The sequence below is a fragment of the Megalobrama amblycephala genome, linkage group LG3, assembly GCF_018812025.1.
Source record: "Megalobrama amblycephala isolate DHTTF-2021 linkage group LG3, ASM1881202v1, whole genome shotgun sequence".
NCBI lineage: Eukaryota > Metazoa > Chordata > Actinopteri > Cypriniformes > Xenocyprididae > Megalobrama > Megalobrama amblycephala.
Window position 1 is genome coordinate 34,719,053 of NC_063046.1, and position 26,164 is coordinate 34,745,216.

General features: G+C 35.6%; 1 protein-coding gene across 5 annotated transcripts in view; it reads right to left on the reverse strand.

The window, feature by feature from the left end:
• stim2b (stromal interaction molecule 2b) overlaps nucleotides 1-26,164 on the reverse strand; it is a 53,737-nt gene that overhangs the window by 4,381 nt on the left and 23,192 nt on the right. For all 5 annotated transcript variants that reach the window (XM_048185250.1, XM_048185249.1, XM_048185252.1 and 2 more), the window contains 6 exons: nucleotides 13,088-13,218; nucleotides 9,131-9,242; nucleotides 5,307-5,418; nucleotides 3,245-3,360; nucleotides 2,559-2,736; nucleotides 1,747-1,924 (listed from right to left, as the gene is read on the reverse strand). In XM_048185250.1, coding sequence (XP_048041207.1) covers nucleotides 1,747-1,924; nucleotides 2,559-2,736; nucleotides 3,245-3,360; nucleotides 5,307-5,418; nucleotides 9,131-9,242; nucleotides 13,088-13,218 — 827 coding nt within the window. The remainder of the gene's footprint in view (nucleotides 1-1,746; nucleotides 1,925-2,558; nucleotides 2,737-3,244; nucleotides 3,361-5,306; nucleotides 5,419-9,130; nucleotides 9,243-13,087; nucleotides 13,219-26,164) is intronic.

The window sequence follows — 26,164 nt, forward strand, 5'->3', positions numbered from 1 at the left end:
AATCTCTCCAACAGTGTAGCATTAGCCCGTTAGCCACAGAGCATAGCCTCAAACTCATTCAGAATCAAATGTAAACATCCAAATAAATACATTACTCACATGAACCGAAGCATGCATGCAGCATGCATGACGAACATCTTGTAAAGATCCATTTGAGGGTTATGTTAGCTGTGTGAACTTTGTTTATGCACTGTATTATAGTCAAGAGCTCGGGGGGCAGGGAGCGCGAGATTTAAAGGGGCCGCAGCCTGAATCGGTGCATGGTTAATGATGCCCTAAAATAGGCAGTTAAAAAAAATTAATTAAAAAAAATCTATGGGGTATTTTGAGCTGAAACTTCACAGACAAATTCAGGGGACACCTTAGACTTATATTACATCTTGTGAAAGAACGTTCTAGGGCACCTTTAAGGAAGGGGGCTGTTGTAAGGCAACAGACGAGCAATAGTAAACGGCAGGAAATTAATGCATTTTGGATGCATTTCAATTAATTACATTTTAGATCAATTTTGCAAGGTGATTTTAATAGCTTGAAAAATAGATTTATCATTACTGTATCAAGTCCATAGCTCATATTTATTACATATTGTATTGCTTTTAGACAGAGAGAAATTCTGACCACAAAGCCAACATACACATGACCTCTTTGTTACATAAAATGGTCTATTATTGGTCAGTTTGTTTTTTGGAAGCATTCATTTTTTATTAGCATTCATTTCACTTCTTACAATAGGCCTACCATTCAAAAGTTCGGGTCATTAATGGAACACTCCACTTTTTTTGAAAATAGACTCATTTTCCAACCTCCCTAGAGTTAAATACTTGAGTTTTACCGTTTTCAAATCCATTCAGCCAATCTCCAGGTCTGGCGGTAGCACTTTTAGCATAGCTTAGCATAGTTCATTGAATCTGATTAGACCGTTAGCATCTCGCTATTTCGATATTTTCCCTATTTAAAACTTGACTCTTCTGTAGTTACATCGTGTACTAAGACCGACGGAAAATGAAAAGTTGCGATTTTCTAGGCCGATATGGCTAGGAACTATACTCTCATTCCGGCGTAATAATCAAGGAACTTTGCTGCCGTACTATGGGTGCAGCAGGCTCAATGATATTACACAGATTGGCTGATCGGCTGAATGGATTCGAAAACGGTAAAACTCAACTGTTTAACTCTAGGGGAGTTGGAAAATGAGCCTATTTTCAAAAAAAGTGGAATGTTCCTTTAAGATTTTTTTTCTTTTTTGGGGGGGGGGGGTTACAGTAATGACTTTTACATTGTTAAAAAGTTGACTATTTATAATAAATGCTGTTCTTTAGAAATCCTGGGGGAAAAAATCTGAAGGATCATGTGGCACTGAAGACTGGAGTAATGGCTGCTGAAAATTCAGCTTTGTCATCACAGGAATAAATTACATTTTAAAATATATTCAAATAGAAAATTGTAATAATATTTCACAATTTACTGTATTTTTGATCAACTAAATGCAGACTTAGTGAGCATTCGAGACTTCTTTCAAAAACATTAAATTCACGTACTGACCCAAAACATCTGAACAGTAGTGTACTGTATAAATGTAAAGTCATTTACATTTACATACGGCCATGTATACAAAATCATTAAAATAATGCGTAGGTGGACATTTCTTTGCCAGAATAAACTACAATATGCATAAAGTCTAGCTTAACACACTAAAGACCAACTCATATCTATGAAAGCCTTTGTGTGATTTATATTGGTTCCTACCTGCACTAGTTCCTCCTCTGCGTACTTGAGTCTGCTGAGTTCACATTCAGCCCCCTCTCGCAGCTCTCGCAGTCTGCTAGCTTCTCTCTTTGCTCCGTTGATCTCGTCACGCATCTTCTGCTCCAAGTTTTGCTTCTCCACGGCCACTGTCCGATTCTCCTCCTGAGCCTTTTCCAACCTGATGAAACCACAGAGCAATTTATATCACATCTGAAATCTGCTGTGTTGCAATTTAAAAATATTATTAATAATAATAATCATATTCTGACATTTATTCAATCTCATGTTGTTCCAAACCTATGACTTATTTCTTCTGTGGAAAATAAAAGAAAGAGTATCCTATACACTCTTTTCCATATAATGGAAGTGATATAGGCTGTGAAGCTTCATAATATCATAAATAGTCATATGATAGCTTTGTATGAGTTTGATTATAGATTTCTTATCACATTATGAATGTAATGCCATACTTGACATGTAATCGTCAATGACAACGGGTCTCGTTGCTTTGACATCACAACATCATTAGTCTCTTAGATCTTGCTAGTCTCCTCTTTTGTGTTCCACAGAAAAAAAGAAAGAAAAAAAAAAACTCATGTGGATCTGGAATGAAATGAGGGTGAGTAAATGATGACAGAATTTCCTTTTTAGGATGAACTATTCCCTGGAGGCTACGTATAGAAGAGCTTAATGAGCCTTCTCATAACAAGAAATGAAATGTGATGTTAAACAGATGATAGAATAAGACAGAATATCCTATGGTCTTATTCAAACAGGCCCAGTCTCTCTCTCACTGTCTGTTATTTGCTCACCGGCTCTGTAGCTCTATCAGGCTCAGCTCAGCATGCTGTAGACTCTCCAAATCTTTCATCATCTGGGAGATGTGAACTTTAGACGATTTGTTCTGTATGTATGCAAACCAGCAGCCCCCAACGCCAATGATGATTGAAATCATCAAAATAAAGTCCTTCAGCCAGTGATGGTGTGGACCTAGAGGAAGAAGAGAGGAAAAGAATGCTTTTTAAACATACAATAGTTTTGTATAAGAAACTAACAAAACTTTGCAGTACTTGAGTGAGCTGTGACTGAAAATTATCTCATCATTTACTCACCCTCATGTCATTCCTGTTTAGTTAGAAATTAAACAGTTGCAGTTACCATCGACTTCCATTGTATGAAAATCAATGGGAACATTCTTCAAAATATCTCCTTTTGTGTTTAGCAAAATACTAAATTCTTTCCAAAGCAAAACACTGTACTGACCCTAAACCTTTGAATGTTAACGTAGTCATATGGATTTTGATACTTGTGGTGCTTTTTGAACCTTAAAAGCTTCCATTCCCATTCATCTGAACTGCATTGAAAACAGTGAGTACTACATGATTTGTGTCACAAGGAAGCAAAGTCATATGGTTTTGGAACAACATAAACGCTGGGCCGAACTATCCTTTTAAATAAACAATTAATGTCTTAATGCAGCTTATGTGAATGCACTTACGTAGCGGAGGTCCAAAAAGCACTGCGTCCAATGCTTTTAGATTTAATTTCTGTTTATGTCGTTGGTCTAATATCTTTAGCTGCATTGACATAAACGATGGTTCGTTGGCCGCTATTCTGTAACAGAAAGGAAAAACAAAACAGGTCAGGGGTAAGAATGTTAGTCAAGATCACACAAAATCAACTTACAAGAATCATAGTTTGTGATTCCTCACACAAACGATATTTTGAAATGTATAGTGCAAATCAACATAAGGACATCCAATAAATTGTTATACTTAATTTTTGTGGTCAACAATAAGTAATGTAGACCTACATGTCAATTAACTCTCATTAGAGTATTAGTAGACTGATTGGGGAAGGGGTTAGTAGAATAAGGGGTTCGGGGTAGTAGAACAAGCTGACATGTAGTTGCAAAGTTATTTATAGTCAGGAGAATGTCTGTTGGGGGAGCATCAAAATAAAGTGTTAGCAGATATTAAGCAGACAGTCTACTAATACTCCAATGAGTGTTAGTTGACATGTAGGTGCAACATTATTATAGTCAAAAGAATCCATCAAAATAAAGTGCTACCTAATAAATCTAATAAAGGATCAAATGCATATGAAATCTTAGGAATGAAAAACAAATCCCTGTAAGTGCAAAACTATCCTATTGCGTGAAATGAACTGGTATGTATGGGTGGGTGGGGGTGGGCACAGTTTATGTGACTGTATGTGTGTGTATGAATGGCAAGTTCAAGCTCAAAGGACTAATTTTAAGAAGCGAGTACTATATAGCTGAAAGATCACATGTGCTGCCACACACATACTGGGCATAGCTGCTGGTGAAAGGTGATCTGCTGCTGTGACATCATTTCATGAGTCATGGAGAAGCAGCCTTGAGGGGAAACTCAACACCATAAACCTTTCTTTACCCCCCACGCTCATGCACGTCTCCACTGTCTGTGCACTGGCACATCATCACCACTAGGGGGAAGCATTGCTGTTAAATCTCACATTTGGTGATTTTTTTTATTGGTGTATCAGCATTTAGAAACTAATAATAATTAATGTGAAATACATAAATTCTTAATAGGCTCTTTTTTACTTTTAGCGGTAACACTTTACAATAAGGTCTCATTTTTAACATTATACTGTATTAATTAACATGAACAATGAGCATTTTTTTTTTTTTTTTTTTTCATTTATTATTACCCTTATTAGCTAATACAAATGTTCATGTTAGTTCACAGTGCATTATCTAATGTTAACAGGTAAAACTTTTGACCTTTTTTGTTTTAGCAAATGTTGAGATTAACCCTTTCATGCATAGAGGTCACTATAGTGGACAGCTATTCAAAAAGCATTTTCTTGATGGCATAACTGCACATTAACCTCTACAGTTGACCTTAGTGCATCATCCTATACATTGCCACCAAGTGGCCAGCTGCTGTATGTCGTTTTTTTTCCCCCTCTAAACCATGATGGCCGATGGCCAGTCAGAAATGCCAAGTTGCTCCGGAATATCTATCCATTCCTTCTATCCTATGAGACTCTTAGGTTAAAAAATGGTTTAGCATCAAGCAATGTCTAATGAGTCATATCACAGTTACATTTTCCAAGTATTGATTTTAAATTGGGAGAAAATTCTGATTAATCATCTGTCCACTATAGTGGACATCATGCATCAATAGCTATATTTCAGCTACAATTCATACTATTACTGTGACTGTTTTTGAAAATATGTCATCTGCAATAACTTTGACTATAAATAAATGTATTTTTGGTATTAGAATGTAATTTGCATTAACATCAAAAAAGTTATGTGATTACGTCATGTATATGTCTTTTAAGATACTTTTATTTTCTACTAGTTTCAACTCTAGTTTCAGTTCTCTATTAGGTTCTGTCACAGTAAATGTAGCTTAAAAATCCCACTAAATAATGCATAAATAAAAAATAATAATTGTTGAGAGACTGTGTTAGGATTAGGAGTAGAAAAGTTGTTATGACTCAGTATCAAAACAATACAAGTCACTGGAGAGCCCATGACAGAAAGAAAAAAGTGCATGCATATTTACCGAGGTAACGTGTTGCCATCTACTTTAAATTCTCTGAAGTTTCTTTCATACTGAGGAAGCTCCACTGACTCCTTCAGCCATTGAATTGCATCCTCCAGTGTCCAGTTGTGCACTGAGAGCAAAGAGAGTGGTGAGAAGAAAAACGCATATTTTAAAAACAGATTTGTAATGTTTTGAACACAAAACTTCAACAAATAGGGATTCAACAAAGGGTTCAAATGTCTGAGACTACAACGTCAATCAAAATCCAATTGAAACTTTTAAAAGTCATGAAGAATGAAGAAAAAATATTTCCGATTCGGCACTTTTTCTAGGTTACTGATTGTGCTCTTTGTACAGATGGTCAAATGGTCTTCCATTGAAGCTCAAGATGCTCTGTGGATCATCTCAAACCATGCTGGAGAACAGCAGCCTGAACAGCAGGTCTGACACAATCTTGTGTGAGTTAATGCAGCTCAAGTGCTGTATCCATTAAAGGGATAATGAACAGTAACAGTGAGGTGCCAATTGTGCTGACGGATAAGCGTCAACTCCAGCAGGTGCTTTTACTGCGGTAAGTGTGAGGGCAGGGGGTCTATATGCATATAAATTGGTCAGTAAACTGTACAATATATATATATATATATATATATATATATATATATATTCACAAAATGCCATGTACAGCACAGACTTTTCTTTCCTATACAAAATAACTAAAAATGTGCATCAAAACAATGAAAGCCACTATCAATAACCAACCCATTGTATCTCCTCCACTCTCCTAAAAGATTGAAATGGGAATTCCCATCAGATAGCTCAAAGAATCTACTAAATAACCCTTAAGAGCTTTAAACAATACAAAACTGTAATAATAAACCAATTATAAAGAAGAGCAATATTCAAAATAAACAATAAACAGATGTAAGTAATGAATCTAAATGACCCCATTAATGACAGTTTTATTGATGAACTCATGTATATAAATGTATATTTTATTCCTTTAACATTCAGAATAATATGGGTTATGTTATGTTTAGGTTTGGGATGGGGTTTAGGGATCTTACATTTATCTACAAAACAATAAAAGGGAAATTATACATATATCTTTATGACATTAAAGATAAGTAAATGTTTTGAATTTAATTTACGCAAGTATTTTTATGTTTTAGTGCTATAAATGCGTCAATATTGTACGTTTCAGCACCTTTCTAAATGTACAAAAATGTACGTTTTGTGTCTTTGAAAGTTACGTATTAATACCTATTAACAATGAGACCAGGCTGGACCTTACAGAACATCCAAAGCAACATTGTGTGCTTAGTGTAAATGCACTCATTGTACATGGTGGTATTTTTACCAGGTGAGAACTCACAAGCTGCTTATGAAACATGCAGACCGGTCAAAACACTGAATTTGAGTCAAACCACACCAGAGTTCGTTTGGAAGAGGAACGAGAACACCTGAAAATGTGGTGACATTTTAACTTGACGCAGTGCATTAAAAACACAACACTGTCTGATTAACTCCAAAATAGTCTGCGCTTATTATGATATCTATGGTAGCCTACATGCAGGCAGCACAAAAAGTAACAAGAAAGGCAGTCATTTTCTTCTTAAGAAAATATTTGAGAACTTCTTAGGAATTTTTCAAGAAGTACACCTAGGAACATTCTTCAGAACTTCTTAGAATTTATCTTAAGAATTTTCTTAAGAAGATTTTCATGAATCCAGCCCCAGGGTTCAGTTGGCAATCGCACCAGAGTTTGTTTTAAAGGGGTGATGAACTGAGAAATCAAATCTTCCTTGAGTTTTTGACATATAAGAGGTCATCATACTATAAGAATATCCTGTAAGTCAGTGGTTCTCAACTCCAGTCCTCGGGACCCACTGCTCTGCACATTTTGTATGTCTCTCTTATATGACACACTCAATTCAGTTGATGCAGACTCTCCTAATGAGCTGATGATCTAAATCAGGTGTGTTAAATAAGGGATACATACAAAATGTACAGAGCAGTGGGTCCCGAGGACTGGAGTTGAGAAACACTGCTGTAAGTTTCAGAGCTGAAAACTTCCTTGTTAGTCCAATAAAAGCTTTAATTGACACCAGACCCAGCAAACGACAGGATTTACAAAGTGGGGATCTATGACATCAAAGGGCAGCAAGCACCGCCTCCGCAGAAGAAGATCAACGCCTACTTCATCACTGCCTGTTTAGCCCCGCCCACCGATTCGCACATGACATGCAATAGAATAGGTAGCCTAAGTAACATAGGCCTATATGGTGCTAAACCAGATCGAGCTACCAAACAATAAACATGCCATTGAGGATTACAAAATATTGTGCAGTGCCTGGATTCGACAGTAATGCAACAACATGTAAGTAACTGTGTTAAATCTAATGCCTGATCTGATATGTAATGATTCATGTACAGTCAGATGTTCTTTGTCTGTGTGTCAGTAAATCAAACCAGTGACTAAACGGTCAACTTGCATTGTTTCTCTTATAAAGATGCAAATAATCTGTTATTTAATGGTGATTAAATTATATAAAGAAAGCGATCAAATAAAGCTCCCTTTGCAATCGTTGGAGCAGCGCGCGCTGAAGCTGTCAATCAAACAGCGCGAGTTTATCGTGACACACACGTGCAAAACTCCCGTTTTATTCAACGAACCTTTTAGTTATATTGCATTTGCACTGTTAGTGAAGATGAAAGCATTTGTTAGTGTGCAGAAATTGAGTTGCAATCTGTGATCGGCTACACAGTGTTCATCTCTGCAACCTTTCATGCCATAGATCTAAATGTAATGCAACACTTTTCACGATTAGTTAACCTTGAGAGCTGTAATGGTAAAAAAGTGCTAAAAGTTTTCGAGACGTAGCTATTTCAAATGGAAATATGTTAGCCAATCACAGCAGTGGGCGTTTACACTGAAGTCTCACAGCAGACACGCCCCTTAAAACAGAGCGTTCAAACCAGAAGGATAAAATCAGGGTAGGAAAAATGCCTTTTATGATAATTTTGGATGTAAAAAGCATACTAACATTATAAGTGCACCCCAGAAAACATTATAAAACAATGCAGTTCATGACCCCTTTAATCAAACCAAACCTGCCAAGCTTGAACACACTCTTAATGCACTCCCTGTACCCACAGAAAAACCTGTGTCAACTAGCCTACATACTATGGTTTCAATTTACATCTGACTAGACATATTCCCTCAAATTCTTATGATGATAAGATAATTTGTAATGAAAACAATTGCCTTAAAATGCAAAATAGAAGAGTTTTCTCTAGCGGCCTTAGATTTTAGGACCCCACTGTACAGTATGTTCTCTCAACTTGTAGTTGACATCAAGAGAACATGGTGAACCTGCACAGGTGTTGTTCAGGGAGATGGTCAGATGGCCACTCATGACAATGAATTACTTAGTTATTACTTAGTTATACTTAATAGTTAATATAATGACTCAACTATTATATTTCATACTGGAACTAAAAAGAAACCAGACTCAAAAAACATCACAAATTGTGTGTGTGTTTGTATGCTGAAATTTTGTTTTTTATAATTTTTAAAAGTTTTATTAACTTTAACATCAACTAAATACTATTATGATGCAGCAAGTTGGGATATTAATATGTTAAAAAGTCCTTTCTTGTCTTGATTAGTTTGGGACACATCCTGCACAGGATTTTCAAATTATTCCATGTTTTTGCTCTCACATGTCCAGCCAGGGTATAAACAGGAAAGCAAAACCTCTACCAGTGGACACATTTTTTTTCTGTCACTCAAGGCTGTATCTACCACCCAGCCCATGTTTTCTCTATCCATCGCTCTTTACCTTCTGATATTTTCCAGCCCCTCCACAGCTCCTCCACCGTGATGTGCTGGTCCTCTCTGTGAAGATTACTGTGTTTATTGGTCTGCTGCTGTTTCATGTCCTCTATTATAAACTGCAGAAGAACAATAAGATAACATTACTGACATTACAGAGCATAGGAAAATGACTTCTTGTGAATTAGTTCATGCCATATCATGTTTTATTTGGCTTCAGGGTGCAAGCGACTCTATCAGAGGCTTTAAAGGTTTCAAAATGATCTTTTAATATCATGCAAATATTTTTAATGCAAAAAAGACACGAGAGAAACATCACACTTGAATATTGAGTCCATTGCATTAATTCATTTTTCAGATGGTTTTAACCAAAGCGACTTTCAAATAAGGAAAAACCCAAGTGATTAATCATAATGAGCCAACAACATTTGCAGTGCTGCAATGCAATAAAAGATGACCAGAAGAATACATACTAGATTACAAGCATACTAGATTAGTGTGAAGCTCTCTGTGGTCAGGTCTGTGTAAACTGTGTATCTCTCTGTGGTTCTGCTTATTTGTGTGCTGCACATACAGTACATGATGCAAAATGTCCTTATCCCTAACACTGTGTTGATAACCCTGTAACATCCATACCCCTGGTTTGACAGACAAGGATTAAGCTAGTCCTAGACTAAACTGCACATTGTAGCCATTTTAACTGAAAGCAACTTGCACTGAACATATCTTAAAATATGTCAGGGCCATTGTTTTGTCTCAAGATCTCAAGCACACCAGTAATGTTTTTTCTAGGGTACGTTTATAAAAGCTACTTAAATGGCCTAATTGAACTAAGGCTTAATCCTGGCTTAGTCTAAGCCCTGTCTGTGAAACCGGGCCTTGGTGTTCCTGGTCAAAAATGACCGGCCTACAAAAAAAAAAAAAAGTTTATAAATCTCTTGGTATACTATATTATCAACAAATATTGGATTCAAACTTTTGGTCAACTTGTTTTCTTTCAATTAGGACAGGTTTTGTATATATTTTTGAAACTGATTGATCGTAGACCTCATTGATCTGACCTGAGGATAAAATTCATCTATGTGAAAAAAGAAAGCCTGTAATAAAATAATTTGTTTGTGTACATGAACGTGTGTGCATATATCCACACATGGACAGGTCCAAGGCCTTTATCTTTGCAAGCACTCATGTACATATGAGACCATGATGAACATGCTTGTGAACAATAAATGTTTCTCTTATTTTCTATTTCTATATATCCTAATAATATATAATTCGTTATTTCCAGGAGCTCAATTCTACGTTCAATTAAACTGCTAACAGTGATTGTAAATTAAATTGCCTAAATTATTGCTTTGTTAGCTAACTGCATGATTATATGTACATTTCTGAAACCACATAAATTGGACAGTCCCCTTCGATACCAGATTCTCTAAGTTATAATGTTGACATGCATTCTCTGTAAAGCTGCTTTGAAACGATATGTATCGTGAAAAGAGCTATACAAATAAATGTGAACTGAACTGAATTATTTTTTATCTCCCCCTTTTATTTTCAATGGATGGTCATTTTTGACCAATATAAGCTCAGATCAATGAGGTCTACAATCAGTCAGTTTCAAAAATAAATACAAAACCTGACCTAACTGAAAGAAATCAAGTTGACAAAAATATTGAGTCCAATATTTGGTGATAATATAGCATAACGAATATATATATATAAATATAAATAATATATATATTTTTTTTTGTAGGCTGGTCATTTTTGACTGGGAACACCACAAGTGTGACTTTATCTTCTGCCATTTTTGTACAAGATAAAAGCATTTCAAAACAAATTTCCTGGTTAAACATTTAAGCACACTAGTGTGATAAAAAGGTGCATTTTATCATATTTTATTGATTATTGAGAAAATTATCCACAAATACTGCTTTTTTCACTGAAAAACTGAACACATAAGCTCAATGAGGCCTAAGTTCAATCAGTTCCAAAAATACATACAAAACCTGTCCTAATTGAAAGAAAACAAGCTGACAAAAAGAATGAATCCAACAAGAGATTTATAAGCCATTTTTGCAGGCCGGTCATTTTTGACTGGGAACACCACAGGTATAACAACATTTTCGGGAAAATGAAAATCTTCTCAGGGTCTCCGGGTCCCGAATAAAAAAATAAGGGTTATGAAAATCAGATACTCATAACCAACAAACGAGGGGCGTGACATCTTTAAAGTCGTGTAGGCTTATTTAGTGACTCTCTCTCTCTCTCTCTCTCTCACTCACTCTCACACACACACACACTCAGAAATCTGCTGTGTCCTGAAAGAGGACACCAACTTTCAGTGGCTGTAAGGAGGAGAAATTCTTGGGCCTCTTCTCGAAACAGTTCTTGAGCCCAGAAGCACCTGCCATGACCAGAAACAATCCTCAAAACACACATCATGTCCTCACCAACCACACGCATATATACAAACAGTCCCACTTAAAATTAAAAACAGCTGAACAGACAAAAAACAGGAAACTAAAGCGATTCTTATAATCTTGTGGTTGTGAGCGAACCTGAAGGAAATGGTGAGGGCCACTGGTGACGTCTGTATATGTTAGGTGTGGACAAACCAGAAGAGAATTAGAGTAGGGTTACAGTAGGGCAGTGAGACTTTTGGATTTACACTTTTGAGTAGTGTCAGTTTTCATGTTTTATGGGGACATACCATAGACATAATGATTTTTATACTGTACAAACTGTATATTCTATTCCCTAACCCTAAACCTACACATAACAGAAAACTTTCTGCATTTTTACACTTTCAAAAAAACTCATTCTGTATGATTTATAAGCTTGTTACCTCATGGGCACCTTAATTCAGGTCCCAATGGTGACACGAATCCCTTTTTCCACAACTGATGTGTGAGTTGATGAATGTTTATATGTGAATAAAAGCCTAGATTCAGTCTGTTCATCATACAAAGCGATCGTGTCTCTTCAGAAAATTTGGACTACATCGCTCAATTAGTATGGATTAGTTTTACGATCTCTTTATTAACTTTTTGAAGCGTCAAAGTGTCAGTTGTGTATATGTCTATGGAGGGACAGAAAGCTCTCAGATTTCATCAAAAATATCTTAATTTGTGTTCCGAAGATGAACGAAGGTCTTACAGGTTTAGAACGACATGATGGTGAGTCATTAATGACACAATTCTCATTTTTGGGTGAACTAACCCTTTAATGTATTATGAACAAACATGTATTAACAATGAATAATAGTATACTTATAAATTAACATTACCTTAGATTAATAAATGCTGTAAAATGTTCATTGTAAGTTCATGATAACCTGGTAATTTAAATGAACCTTATTGTAAAGTGTTATTAAAAAACATCCATGAAATCTTATAATTCCACATAAATATTCATGATTGTGGATTCATTTATTGGAACAAATAATTTTCTTTTGTTAGAACAATAATACATCTAAACACTGTTTCTGTAAAACAAAATGGAGCATGCAGAGGTCACATAAATCATGTAAAAGTCAAGATTATATTTAACTAGCACAGAATGTGGTGCATGTTTAGATCACGTTTAGGAAGACATGCATATGCATGTGTGACATATGCACGTGACATAAAGCTTTAACATCTCTCAAGCAAATTATATACAAATCCTATACGAATAATGCATGGATTTTTCATCTTGTAAACACTAACACACACACAGTAATAATAGCCCTATGGGAGAAGTACTCATATGTCACTGGTCTCTTCTTGCAGGCAAGAATCAATGTCAACTTTGCCCTTTGAGGTCCCTGGTAGGTTTAAGCTTCACTAGCCTGCTTTTAAGCCCCCCAACCCCTCACAAAATGCATGCATGCCCCCTCCTCACTCCAACAAATGTATTATTGTATTAAATGAGAGGCAACAATTAAGCAAACACAATTTTCCAAGTCTAAATGTTATATGCTCACCTCCACACTCTCATTCACTTCAATTCCTCCATCGTTGTCATCATCTAGCTGCTTGTGAATGTGCCGAAGTGCCTCTAAACTGAAGCGGTCGGCTTCGTTCATACACGGAGGGATGACTATCAAACACGGGTCTGCAGGAAGAGACACACAATTAACCTTTCTACATAATTAAACTCAGCATTCAACTTCTGCTTTTCTACACAGTTCATTCCAAGTTTATAGTACATCCAGATGATTTATGATAATTATAATTTATGGCAATTTTCATGACTTGCTTATGTAAACAAAACTTTCTGCTGTTGAATAATAAATAATCATATTACTCATCAAGTTTTTATCTAACTGTCTGTACATGTGCATGTCTGGGCATTTGTAGGGTTCTGTTTACAGTGGTGTGCTTTCACCGGTCTTGACACGCTTATTAGGTTGCAGGCTGTTGGCAAATGGTGCTGGTATTCGGTTGGATCACATCTTGGCTCTTATTTCAGAAAAGTGTGAAGGAAAACGAATCAATTCTGTTTTAACAAACTATTACTGGAAAAGATCCCTGATTGGATGAAACATCACACAGCACTGAGGAGGCCAGGAACATTTTCCCAGAGACAGACACATTCATCAGAAAAAATATATAAGTATATGAAATTCTTCCTAAAATATAAAGGCAGCTATGTATTTGCTTGTATAAAGACCAATGTATACTATATGAGAAAAGTATAATATTATGCAAAAAATATATTATTTTTATTGTTATTATACTAAGGCCAAAGCAAATAATTAAAATATCAACTGAAAAATACTGAATTATTAGTATTAATTAATATTACATTAAGGTTATGTGTACTGTATGGGCTTATATTCAATTTAAATGTATTTGTAAATTTGTTGTAAAAGAAAAAATAAAGTACTTTGCTCTACCCACTATTACAGAAAAAAAGTTATATTTGTGGGCCTAAATTCAATTTAAATTTATTTGTAAATTTGTTGTAAAATTGTAATTTGTAAATTTGTAAAGTGTAAATTATTTGTAAAATGTAAATAACACTTTTCACAATAACAATAATATAAAAAAAGCAAAACTTTATGTCCTCAAATGGCCTCAAACCCATGCTCTTGTAAAAAAGTTACTTACGAAATAATATACTGTATTTAAAAGGAAGATACTTAAGTGCAAACTGAATTTTTCTTACACCTAGGATAGTTCACCCAAAAGAGAAAATATTCTGTCATCATGTACTCACACTCAAGTTGTTCTAAACTTCTATGATTTTTTCTCTTCTGCTGAACACAAAAGAAGATATTTTGAAGAATATGGGTAAAATAGTTGATGGGTCCCATTGACTTCCATAGTATGGGGCCCTTCAACTGTTTGGTTACTGACAATGTTCAAAATATCTTCTTTTGTGTTCAGCCAAAGAAAGAAATTCATGAAGGTTGGGAACAATTTGAGGGTGAGCAAATGATGACAGAATTTTCACTTTTGGGTGAACTATCCTTTAATTGCATGTTATTTACAATTAAATGATATGTATTATAGTTTACATTAAATGCAATTAGTTGTGTTACTTAACCCACTTAAGTAGGACTTAAGTACATCTAAGGCAAATGTAACCCTTCTCAATAAAATATAAAATGCAAAATTCTGCTAAACAAACTTAAACAAAAGAAGGTCTTCTCTAAATATTTGCATTATGCCTTGCATGTGTTCCCCCATTGGATTGCATAATCATATTTGTGTGCCAGATGTCCCTGTCCACACTCATTTCCATGTGTGGTTTTTTGCATAAAACTCACTTGAACTGATGGGTGACATCACAGGAACACTGTGACAACAAGTAATGTCTAAAAATTACAAATACTGTTTGTCAAACAGTGGGGTCCAAACTTCCATTGAAAATGTGGGATTTTGTTTTATTAAAACATGAAAATGATTGTGGAAACTAAAAACTGTTGTTATGTTATGATGTAAAATTAATGAGAAATATTTGTAGGTCTCTTTATAGGAGATGCTTTATCATGCTGGAGAACATGGTCGTCAGGATGGACACAAAAGTTCAAAAGGTCATTAGAGACTTTCTGAAATGTGTTAACTTAGTTGGTCATGTGCAATGACAAATTGTATTAAATTACAAAAGGATTCAAAATAGAAGCATTTCCACTAGTAAGTAACCTACTTTTGGAGTCCACTGTACGTATCATTAAAAGGAATAAAAACAGAAAACTTAACAACATGTTCAGATTATACCAAAGAAAACAAAAAAGACTGCTGATGATATACAGGTCCTTTTTCATTCAAGTGACATTGCTGAACTATTAACAAACCTCACCTAATACGTGGGCCTATAGTATGTGGCAGGAAGTAACACTGTGCGGGGGAGAATAAATAAAACCATGTAGCAAAAATAGTTCTGAAGAACAAAATGAGTGAAATTAGGACACGGAAATCTATAAATAGATTTTCGTTTCCAGTTGTCAGGAAGTGGTTATCTAAATGACAAAGAACAGTACGGACCTCCATGAGAAATACACACACACATAAACAAACTTCTTAAATGACAGAGGCTGGAGGCACAAGTTACAGATAAAAGATAGACCGCCACTTGCTAAAACTTTCTTTCCATGATATAAAGGCAAGTGAAACTAAAGTCCTCAAACAATCTTCAAACACCACTTTTAACTTAAGCTACAAATTACATGCTACAGATTCCCAGTCTGATCAGTTTCTTCAGTCTATTTTTAATGGTGAAGGAAATCAGTTGCAGCCCTATCTGAAAAATTACAACAACAAAAAATTAGAATACACACAAGTATATAATATACAAGTAATCACACGAGTAGCCGCTGTGATTCGGCCAAAAACATTCATTAAATATGAATGTGTTCATTCATATTTAAATATGAATATATCTATATCTATACAATGCATTATATATATATATATATATATATATATATATATATATATATATATATATATATATATATATATATATATATATATATATATATATATATATATACACATACATACATACATACAACAGTTCTGTCTGGTTCTCGAATCTGATTGGTTGATAGCCATGCGATATTTTAGTGATAACAGCACTCCTACTGCCTTTTCACCGTTTGTATCACTCCGCTTGAAGTGACCGTCATGGCGGCCGATCAAATCAACCGTAATTTTTACAAATACTACTTCTTGTACCACGAACTGTAGTTTTAATAGTTTTTTAAGCGAGAATGTAGTTGTTTAGACCTGAAATATGTGACTCATATTTAATAACAGAGCCTATTTTACAATTTGTTTTGACGTTTTCGGAGATGCGAGCTCGAGTGCGTCAGCGGCCGTTCAGTGCTTCTGTAACCGCCGAGAACAGCTTCATCTCGGCCAGTGCCTCGGGGATTTGCCGTTGGCTCTTATAGTGGTTAAACATGAGACATAATTCAATTTGAGTACATAGAACGGGCAATCTTTGGTCTTATTAATCTATTATTTGTTACAGAGCAAGTCGAATTGTGCTATATTAAGTTTGATAATAATAAACGTTACGTTACATCCTTATATAGCACATGGCTACAAGGCTACAGGCTACAACTAGACGGGACATATCAGACTCTTCTCCGCTTCAAATACGTAAAACATTAAACTTTATAAACATATGGTTTTTTGAGTAAAGAAAACGCTTTACAATTTTTTTTTTCAAACATCAGATCTTTATTTACCGTTGCATTGCACAGAGGAGATGTCCAAACTGCGTGCGCACTTTATTCAGGAGGTGAGGCAGATTAATGAGGCTTGATTGACAGTTTGAGGATCCAATGGAGTTAGGAGGTTTTGTCACAAGCTCTTTAAAATCCTTTTCATTCGTTAAATATTTGTAAAACCCACATACAAGCCTAAATGGTGACCTATTTTTTTTTTAATAACTAGTGCTTTATGTTTGACTGAACTGTACAATTGTGCTTATTTGTTGTTCTAAATATTATTGTTAATAAATATGATTTTATATAAATGTCCATTAAGTAATATGGATTGAGTGAACATTACATTAATACGCCATTAGATGGCGGCAACACTTTACAGGAGAATAAGTCAGTGAAGCACAAGAGACTTTTAAATTTAAAGGAACTTTTGCAAAAGGAAGTTGTTTTAGCGTTGTGGTGTAATGGATTTTATGGAAAATTCCCAAACTGTAAAAAAGGACAAATACAAAGATCGCTTTCCTCAGCGGACATTCAAACGGACTTGTATAAAGGATATAATATTATGGACATCGACTTGAAGAATGAATGTAATGCAATATACCAGACACAGGTAATAGCCTACTCTCTCTCTCTCTCTCTCTCTCTCTCTCGCGCGCTCTCTCTCTCTAATACTGTACAAAATTCAATGTGTTTCAATGAAGCGACTCAACGTTCCTTCGTTACTAGTTCTGAAGCGACGTTTTAGAGTTAGTAACGGAGGCTTGGTCCAACTGTCAAATTGAGATTTGAATCCGTGGCAGAAGGAAGTAGTGCTGCACAAAAGAGGGTTTTAAAGACACTCCGTTGTTGTTCTTATTTATTTACACACTCGTGCCGTCGAACTGTTGTATAAACGCAATATCACACTCGTAGCCGTGCGATATGGCTGTATATCAGCACGCTGTGATTACCTGCGGCCTCGTGCCTACGGACGAATCACAGCGTGCTGATATACAGCCATATCGCACGGCTACTCATGTGATATTGCTCATATATATATATATATATATATACACACACACACATACACAGTGGGTACGGAAAGTATTCAGACCCCCTTAAATTTTTCACTCTTTGTTATATTGCAGCCATTTGCTAAAATCATTTAAGTTCATTTTTTTCCTCATTAATGTACACACAGCACCCCATATTGACAGAAATACACAGAATTGTTGACATTTTTGCAGATTTATTAAAAAAGAAAAACTGAAATATCACATGGTCCTAAGTATTCAGACCCTTTGCTGTGACACTCATATATTTAACTCAGGTGCTGTCCATTTCTTCTGATCATCCTTGAGATGGTTCTACACCTTCATTTGAGTCCAGCTGTGTTTGATTATACTGATTGGACTTGATTAGGAAAGCCACACACACCTGTCTATATAAGACCTTACAGCTCACAGTGCATGTCAGAGCAAATGAGAATCATGAGGTCAAAGTAACTGCCTGAAGAGCTCAGAGACAGAATTGTGGCAAGGCACAGATCTGGCCAAGGTTACAAAAATAAATTCTGCTGCACTTAAGGTTCCTAAGAGCACAGTGGCTCCATAATCCTTAAATGGAAGACGTTTGGGATGACCAGTACCCTTCCTAGAGCTGGCCATCCAGCCAAACTGAGTTATCGGGGGAGAAGAGCCCAAAGATCACTGTGGCTGAGCTCCAGAGATGCAGTCGGGAGATGGGAGAAAGTTGTAGAAAGTCAACCATCACTGCAGCCCTCCACCAGTCGGGGCTTTATGGCAGAGTGGCCTGACGGAAGCCTCTCCTCAGTGCAAGACACATGAAAGCCCGCATGGAGTTTGCTAAAAAACACCTGAAGGACTCCAAGATGGTGAGAAATAAGATTCTCTGGTCTGATGAGACCAAGATAGAACTTTTTGGCCTTAATTCTAAGCAGTATGTGTGGAGAAAACCAGGCACTGCTCATCACCTGTCCAATACAGTCCCAACTGTATTGGACAGGTGTTTTTCAGCTGCAGGGACAGAACGACTGGTTGCAATCGAGGTAAAGATGAACGCGGCAAAGTACAGGGATATCCTGGACGAAAACCTTCTCCAGAGTGCTCAGGACCTCAGACTGGGCCGAAGGTTTACCTTCCAACAAGACAATGACTCTAAGCACATAGCTAAAATAACGAAGGAGTGGCTTCACAACAACTCCGTGACTGTTCTTGAATGGCCCAGCCAGAGACCTGACTTAAACCCAACTGAGCATCTCTGGAGAGACCTAAAAATGGCTGTCCACCAACGTTTACCATCCAACCTGACAGAACTGGAGAGGATCTGCAATGAGGAATGGCAGAGGATCCCCAAATCCAGGTGTGAAAAACTTGTTGCATCTTTCCCAAAAAGAATCATGGCTGTATTAGATCAAAATGGTGCTTCTACTAAATACTGAGCAAAGGGTCTGAATACTTAGGACCATGTGATATTTAAGTTTTTCTTTTTTAATAAATCTGCAAAAATGTCAACAATTCTGTGTTTTTCTGTCAATATGGGGTGCTGTGTGTACATTAATGGGGAAAAATTTAAGGGGGTCTGAATACTTTCCGTACCCACTGTATGTATGTATATATATATGTATATATATATATATATATATATATATATATATATATATATATATATATATATATATATATATATATATACACACATATACATATACACACATATACATATACATATACACACATATACATATATATATATATATACATATACATATATACATTTATACACACATATATACATATATACACACATATATACATATATACACACATATATATATATATATATATATATATATATATATATATATATATATATATATATATATAAAAAAATACACACACACACACACATAAATATTTTTTAAATATATACACATTACAATATGATTATGACAATACGATTACAAATCACAGAAATCGGCACGAGTCTTTCACAATGGCAGTCTTTCGTCTGGGACAGCCAAAAATCATGGAGTGTATCATGGGCTTTAAGCAAGGCTGGAAAACTCTGGCCCAAAAGTTTTTCTCTAACCCTAATCAAACACACCTGAACAAGGTCTTGAGGATTACTAGAAAGCTACAGGCAGTTGAGTTTGATCAGGGTTGAAGCTAAACTATGCAGGAAAATGGATCTCAAGGGCCAGAGTTATCCAGCCCTGCCCTAAAGGTAAAATTTTTGCATATTTTTTTTCAGACAGCGTATGCATCTCTCTAGATTATCATAGGGCTAAATGTAAAATAAATTTGCATTCAGTTCAGAACGTAATCACACAACACGGACAACCATTTTCACAACCAAGTTGTGCAGACCTTTTAATCTAACTGGTAATTACAGAATTGCAAGGGAGAAGCGTCGTGTAAAGTAAATGCATACTGTGAGAGATCTGATATGTGCCTGGGACACTCGGATTACTGATGGATGTCTCACTTGAATAGGAGCAGAAACACTGCTGAAACACACAGCTTCTCACTTCTATCGGCTTTCAGAGGAAGTATGTCGGGATAGAAACAATGTTTACGTGACTTTGTGTTCGTTCATTGCAGGAGAGAAAACACAGAGAAAAACAAATGTGATATGAGCACTCAAAAGAGTTTATGAATGTGGAGGGCTACTGTAAGACGGCCTCTTTCTGTCCAACACCCACACCGGTCCTCTAGAGACCGTAAGACGAGAGGGTGAGAAGTTCAGTCAAACAAACGCAATGAAATGCGACTTTCACCTATCATCTTGCTGCAAACATTACCTCAAAGAAAGAAAAAACGCTATGGGAAAACAAGAATGGCTCATGTGTCTTTCTCAGCAGACTCTGCTTTGAGATGTTGTCATGGAATGGAAATACCAGTTCTGGATCAGGGATCTCTGTTAGGGATCTCCATTGTTTAGTCATGCTTCTAATATCACAACATGTCGACATAGGTAAAACAACTGTGTTGCTTTTGATAGTTCAATAGTGTCCATTCAGTTTTCAAACGTTAGTTGTTTTCATGCCTTTTGCATAATATTTGCACTGCTTTTCATCTTCAGAAAGATCTTTATTCCTCCCCATATTGCATGAGAACTGTGACTTGCTTAATAATGTGGAACAACCTCTTTAAGTAGGGCTTCCATTTACCTAAGAAGACCTGGCAAACTATTTAATAAACATGTCTGAGATATCAGTTATCTAAAAAAAAAGATATGAGAAATAAAACAAACAGACACTTTCTTTGAAACACTAAAATCTGAATGTTTATTGTACTGAAATCCTACTGATATGTCACTTGCATAATAATTTGGAACACAGTGTATAGAGAAAAAAGGTTCTTTATATTATTAAAATGTTCTTCACACTAAGAAAAATTGTTCTTTCAAGAAATGTTCACTGAAAGTTTCTTTTGGGGAACCCAAAATGATTCGTTGGTGTAGTTCATGCATACAGACAACACACAATATGCATGTTGTTCAATCCAAATCTGAATCTGCTCAAAAAAAAAAAAATCATAAAACCAGTTTAAAAACAGAAAGATACTTTTCTGTATACATGGGTGTAACCCATGGGTGTAAACCACATTCACCAAATATACTAAATCCCCTTCGCTTCTGTCTTTCTGAACCTCCAAAAAAGGCATATTATTCCGGCACCTATAATCCTCTGCTTATGATATTGCATAATTCTCAAAATCTGACAAGGTTCACAATCCAGGAGTTCAGACTTCCAGAAAAGGAGACAGAGCTTGTGCACCATTACAGTAGGAATGTGCAGATTGAAGCTGAAACTCAAGACCTGGGTGACTAACCACCAAAGCAGAGAGACAGAGTCTTAATTAGAGCAGATACTTATCTTTGATTTTATAAGCAACACTGAAGATAAGTGTTTGCACTAGAAGAAAAAAGAGAGAAGTGCACCGTCATGAGAGGGAGAACAACCACACATCATCCGTTTGTGTTTGCAGATGATGTGTAGAGATATTAGTCGCACAGGCTGACTTAAAGAGATAGTTCACCCAAAAATAAAAGTTATCCCATGATTTACTCACCCTCAAGTCATCCTTGGTGTATATGAATATCTTCTTTCAGACAAACACAAAGATACATTTAAAAATATCCTGTCTCTCCCAAGCTTTATAATGGTAGTGAATGGGGGGCCTGTTTTGAAGCCCAATAAAATGCATCCAAGCTTAGATGCCTCTCACAGTTTGAACAAATAGGGCTGTGCAACAAACTGAAGCTCCTCTTTTCTTATATCGAAATCCTCAAACACTTCTCTTTAAAATTTCTCGTTTTAGACTTCTAATTCGTGACCGGTGTTTTGTTTTGCTCTATCCTCTGCGCTTTCGCGTTTCAGTGCGTCATGCGTCAGGTCAAAGGTTACTCTCCCGCCCCAAATCGATGCATACGGCCGTCTGGAAGTTAGTTACTATAGTTAAAGTTTTAAATATGGATATTTTTCTTACAAAAACCCATTGCTTTGCTTCAGAAGGCATTTACTAACCCGCTGGATTATATGATTTTATGATGGATGGATGGATGGATGCTTTTTTTTTTGGACTTCAAAACAGGCCCCACATTCAATACCATTATAAAGCATGGAAGAGCCAGAATATTTTTAAATATATCTCTGATTGTGTTCATCTGAAAGAAGACCTAGGATGGCTTGAGGGTGAGTAAATCATGGGATAATTCTCATTTTTGGGTGAACTATCCCTTTAAACATAAGGACATCCAGTGAGGTCCACACTGTCTGAGGGAACTTCTCTGATAAGATCAGTCAGTCAGATGGGAGGAGGTCCACCCACGTACCTTAACCGCCTAACTACAAATGCAGAAGTCTGAACTGACAGTCAAAAAGTCAAAGGGGTCATAGCAAGTCGACCAAGGTTTGGTAATTCATTACTTTGATTGCTATATTATTAAAGATTTTTAAGTTTCACTGGCCCCACCACAAAAAGATAATCCATTTTACTTTTAGTGATGAATTTTATATGCACCAGACATGCTTTCTTTAAGAAGTAATAATGGAAATGAATGGAAAATGATAGCATATGCTGCAAAACATGGATACTGGATGTTTATTAACTTTCAACCCACTCTGATGATTTCAAGTTTTATATCTACAGTGTACTAGCTAGCAACACAATGTTAATGTACTGACATTTAAATACGTACAATCTGCAACAACAATATTCATTGTAAGATTTACTTCTTTTACTGTTGATTTCTGTATGAATTTAAAATACTGCATTGAGAGGGAAAATATGAAGTCAGATGACCTGATGACTGCTTGTCAAAATGTGTTACATACTGTATGTGTGAACTGCTGGTTTATGTGTTGCTTGTGTTTGCATACGTAAGAGGAAACCTGTAAAGTTAGGACTGCCCAGTGCTCTCAAACTCAGAAAAAAAAAAGGGGGGGGGGGGGGGCAATACTGTAGATAACTTACAAAACATACTGTGAATAGTTAAATATAAAATAATAAAAAATATATGAATATGAAAACACATGCCTGGTTAACCTAGCATAAATGTATTTGGTTATTGTGATATTTGCATTTACGTTGACATAAGAAAAACAGGTCTAGTCAAACAGTTCTTTATTAGTCTGACTTTTCTCGAAATAGCATCATCATTGTTGATATGAGTAACATTGTGAATATTGTGAGTAGGCAACCTTCTTGAGTTCCTGTTTAAGAACTGTTACTTCCTGTTTGTTTGGAACCACTTCCTGCAAACTCTCCTACAGATTCTCTATAATGCCACCAACACAATTATGACTTTAGCACTTATACAGGGAAATACAACAGATATGTTCAACAAAATGAGCTATACCACACTGACACAATCTTTACAGAATCTGCATAGAGTTTCATTCCTTTTTTATTTTCATTTCAGCTTTACAAAAGGCTTACATCCAGGAATTTCTTGTCAAATTTTCCCCAAGAGCATCTGGGCTTTATTTTCCAATTGTTGAAGAAATTCTGCCACTGATGGCAAGTATCCCTCAACATAAAGTATAAACTTTCATGAGACTGAGAAGGTACAGATGGTGCAAAAGCATTATAAGTATGCAGAAACATTATATTTTAATGAGAATGTGGCAGACTTCAGATTAAGTGACCCGAAATACAGTGTCTATGTCAGCATGATAATGTATTTGAGCAAAATGGTAGGTTGAATGAAATGATAAAACTCCACTATAACACTTCCATTATTTCAGCATTATGACAGTACACACCTCGCTCACTGTCCAAAGAGATGACATCAGAGCATGATGGATTTAACCTTTGACCACATCTTAGGCGCCACTGGATTAAGCCTTCAGTCTCTCCAATTAGCCGAACAGAGTTATAGCGGAAGTGCAGCACATAGCAACACCGCTACAGAATGTGTAACTCTAGCGGTTTGTGAAGTAGGATAAGCAGCCCTTGAGAACACACCTGTTTTTGGGGGGCCTGCAGAGCTGGATTACCACTAACCTCAAAGCATACGCTGACTCATCTAGCACTTCAGCCCACTGTACCCACAACGGAAAGTAAATCTCAATAAAAGATGGCTTGATTTAGCATTTCTCATTTAAAAACATAGTTTGTGAACCATTGATTCTTAATACTGTGTGTCGTTACCTGGATGATCCACGCCTGTTTTGTTTGTTTGTTTGTTTGTTTGTTTGTTTTTTATGTGATGGTTGTTCATGAGTCCCCTGTTTGTTCTGAGCAGTTAAACTGAGCTCTATTCTTCAGAAAAATCCTCCAGGTCCTGCAGATTCTTCAGTTTTCAATCATTTTTTTGGATATTTGAACTCTTTCCAGCAGTGACTGTATGGTTTTGAGATCTAACTTTTCACATTGAGGACAATTGAGGGACTCAAGCACTATAAAAAAAAGGTTCAAACATTCACTGATGCTCCAGAAGAAAACATGATGCAATAAGAGCCTGGGGTGAAAACTTTTGAAGTTTAAGTATCATTTTTTTTATTTAGTACTGATCTTCGGAAGCAACAGAAGATATTTTGCATGTTTCTCAGAAGACAAATAAGTACAATTTACCTTGATCTTCAAATTCAAATGTTTTCACCCCCCGGCTCTTATTGCATCGTGTTTCCTTCTGGAGAATCAGTGAATGTTTGAACCTTTTTTAATAGTTGTGTTTGAGTCCCTCTATTGTCCTCAGTGTGAAAAGATGGGTTCAAATATGCAGAAGATGCTGGAAAACTGAAGAATGAGCAGGACCTGGAGGATTTTTTTTTTTTTTTTTTTTGAAGAACATTGCTCAGTTAAGCTGTTCAGAACAAACAAAGGACTCGTAAACAACCATCACAAAACAAAAACAAAAAAAAAACAAAAAAGACGTAGATCATCCAGGTAACAACACAGTATTAAGAATCAATGATTCACAAACTTTTGAATTGGGTTATTTTAATAAATTCAGCTTTTGTTTTTTCTTGTCAACTATATATATTATATATATTTTATATTTATATCTATATTATATATATATATATATATATATATAAACATCTTTTATGTAAAATATCTTACTCAGGATATATATATATATATATAAAATTTACATTTTCACAGATTCTGCAAGTGGTTCACATACTTTTTCTTGCAACTGTTTATGAAAGGAATATAAATTGGTTATTGTGATATTTTGTGGTAGGCCTATATATACACACACATTTTTAAAATCTCTTATGTTCACCAACACTGCAATTATTTGATAAAAATACAGCAAAAAAGTAATATTGTGTAATATTATTACAGCTTAAAAAATGAATTTTCAGCATCATAACTCCGGTCTTCAGTGTCACATAATCCTTTATAAATCATTCTAACCCTTAAATGCATACCTCAGGTCTTTAGTGACCCGGGACGTCATTCACTACCCTCCTCCTCATTCATTTTTTAAAGTTGAGGTATTCCTCAATCAATTCATTGTAAAGAATATAAAAAGAAAAAAATCATAAAATTATAAAAGAATGCCTATTTTTGTATTCATTTTTTGTAAAAATTGTATAGGGTCGCAAACGACCCGAGGTGTGTATGAGTGTACGTATATTTTTTCTGCACAACAATAATTGAATCTTAGATGACGGAATAAGTACAATTCAAGTGCAATGATTTGGTGCTTAAGAAACTTATTATCAACGATGAAAACAATTTTGCCGTTTATTATTTTTGTGGAAACGGCGATAATTTTTTTTTTCTTTTTTCAAGATTCTCTGATTAATAGAAAGTTCAAAAGAGCAGCATTTATTTCAAATAGAAAACAGTAAAAACACTGTATTGTAGTGATGCATGCTGCGAAGCTGTGAGAGAAGGAAATATTGTGCATTAT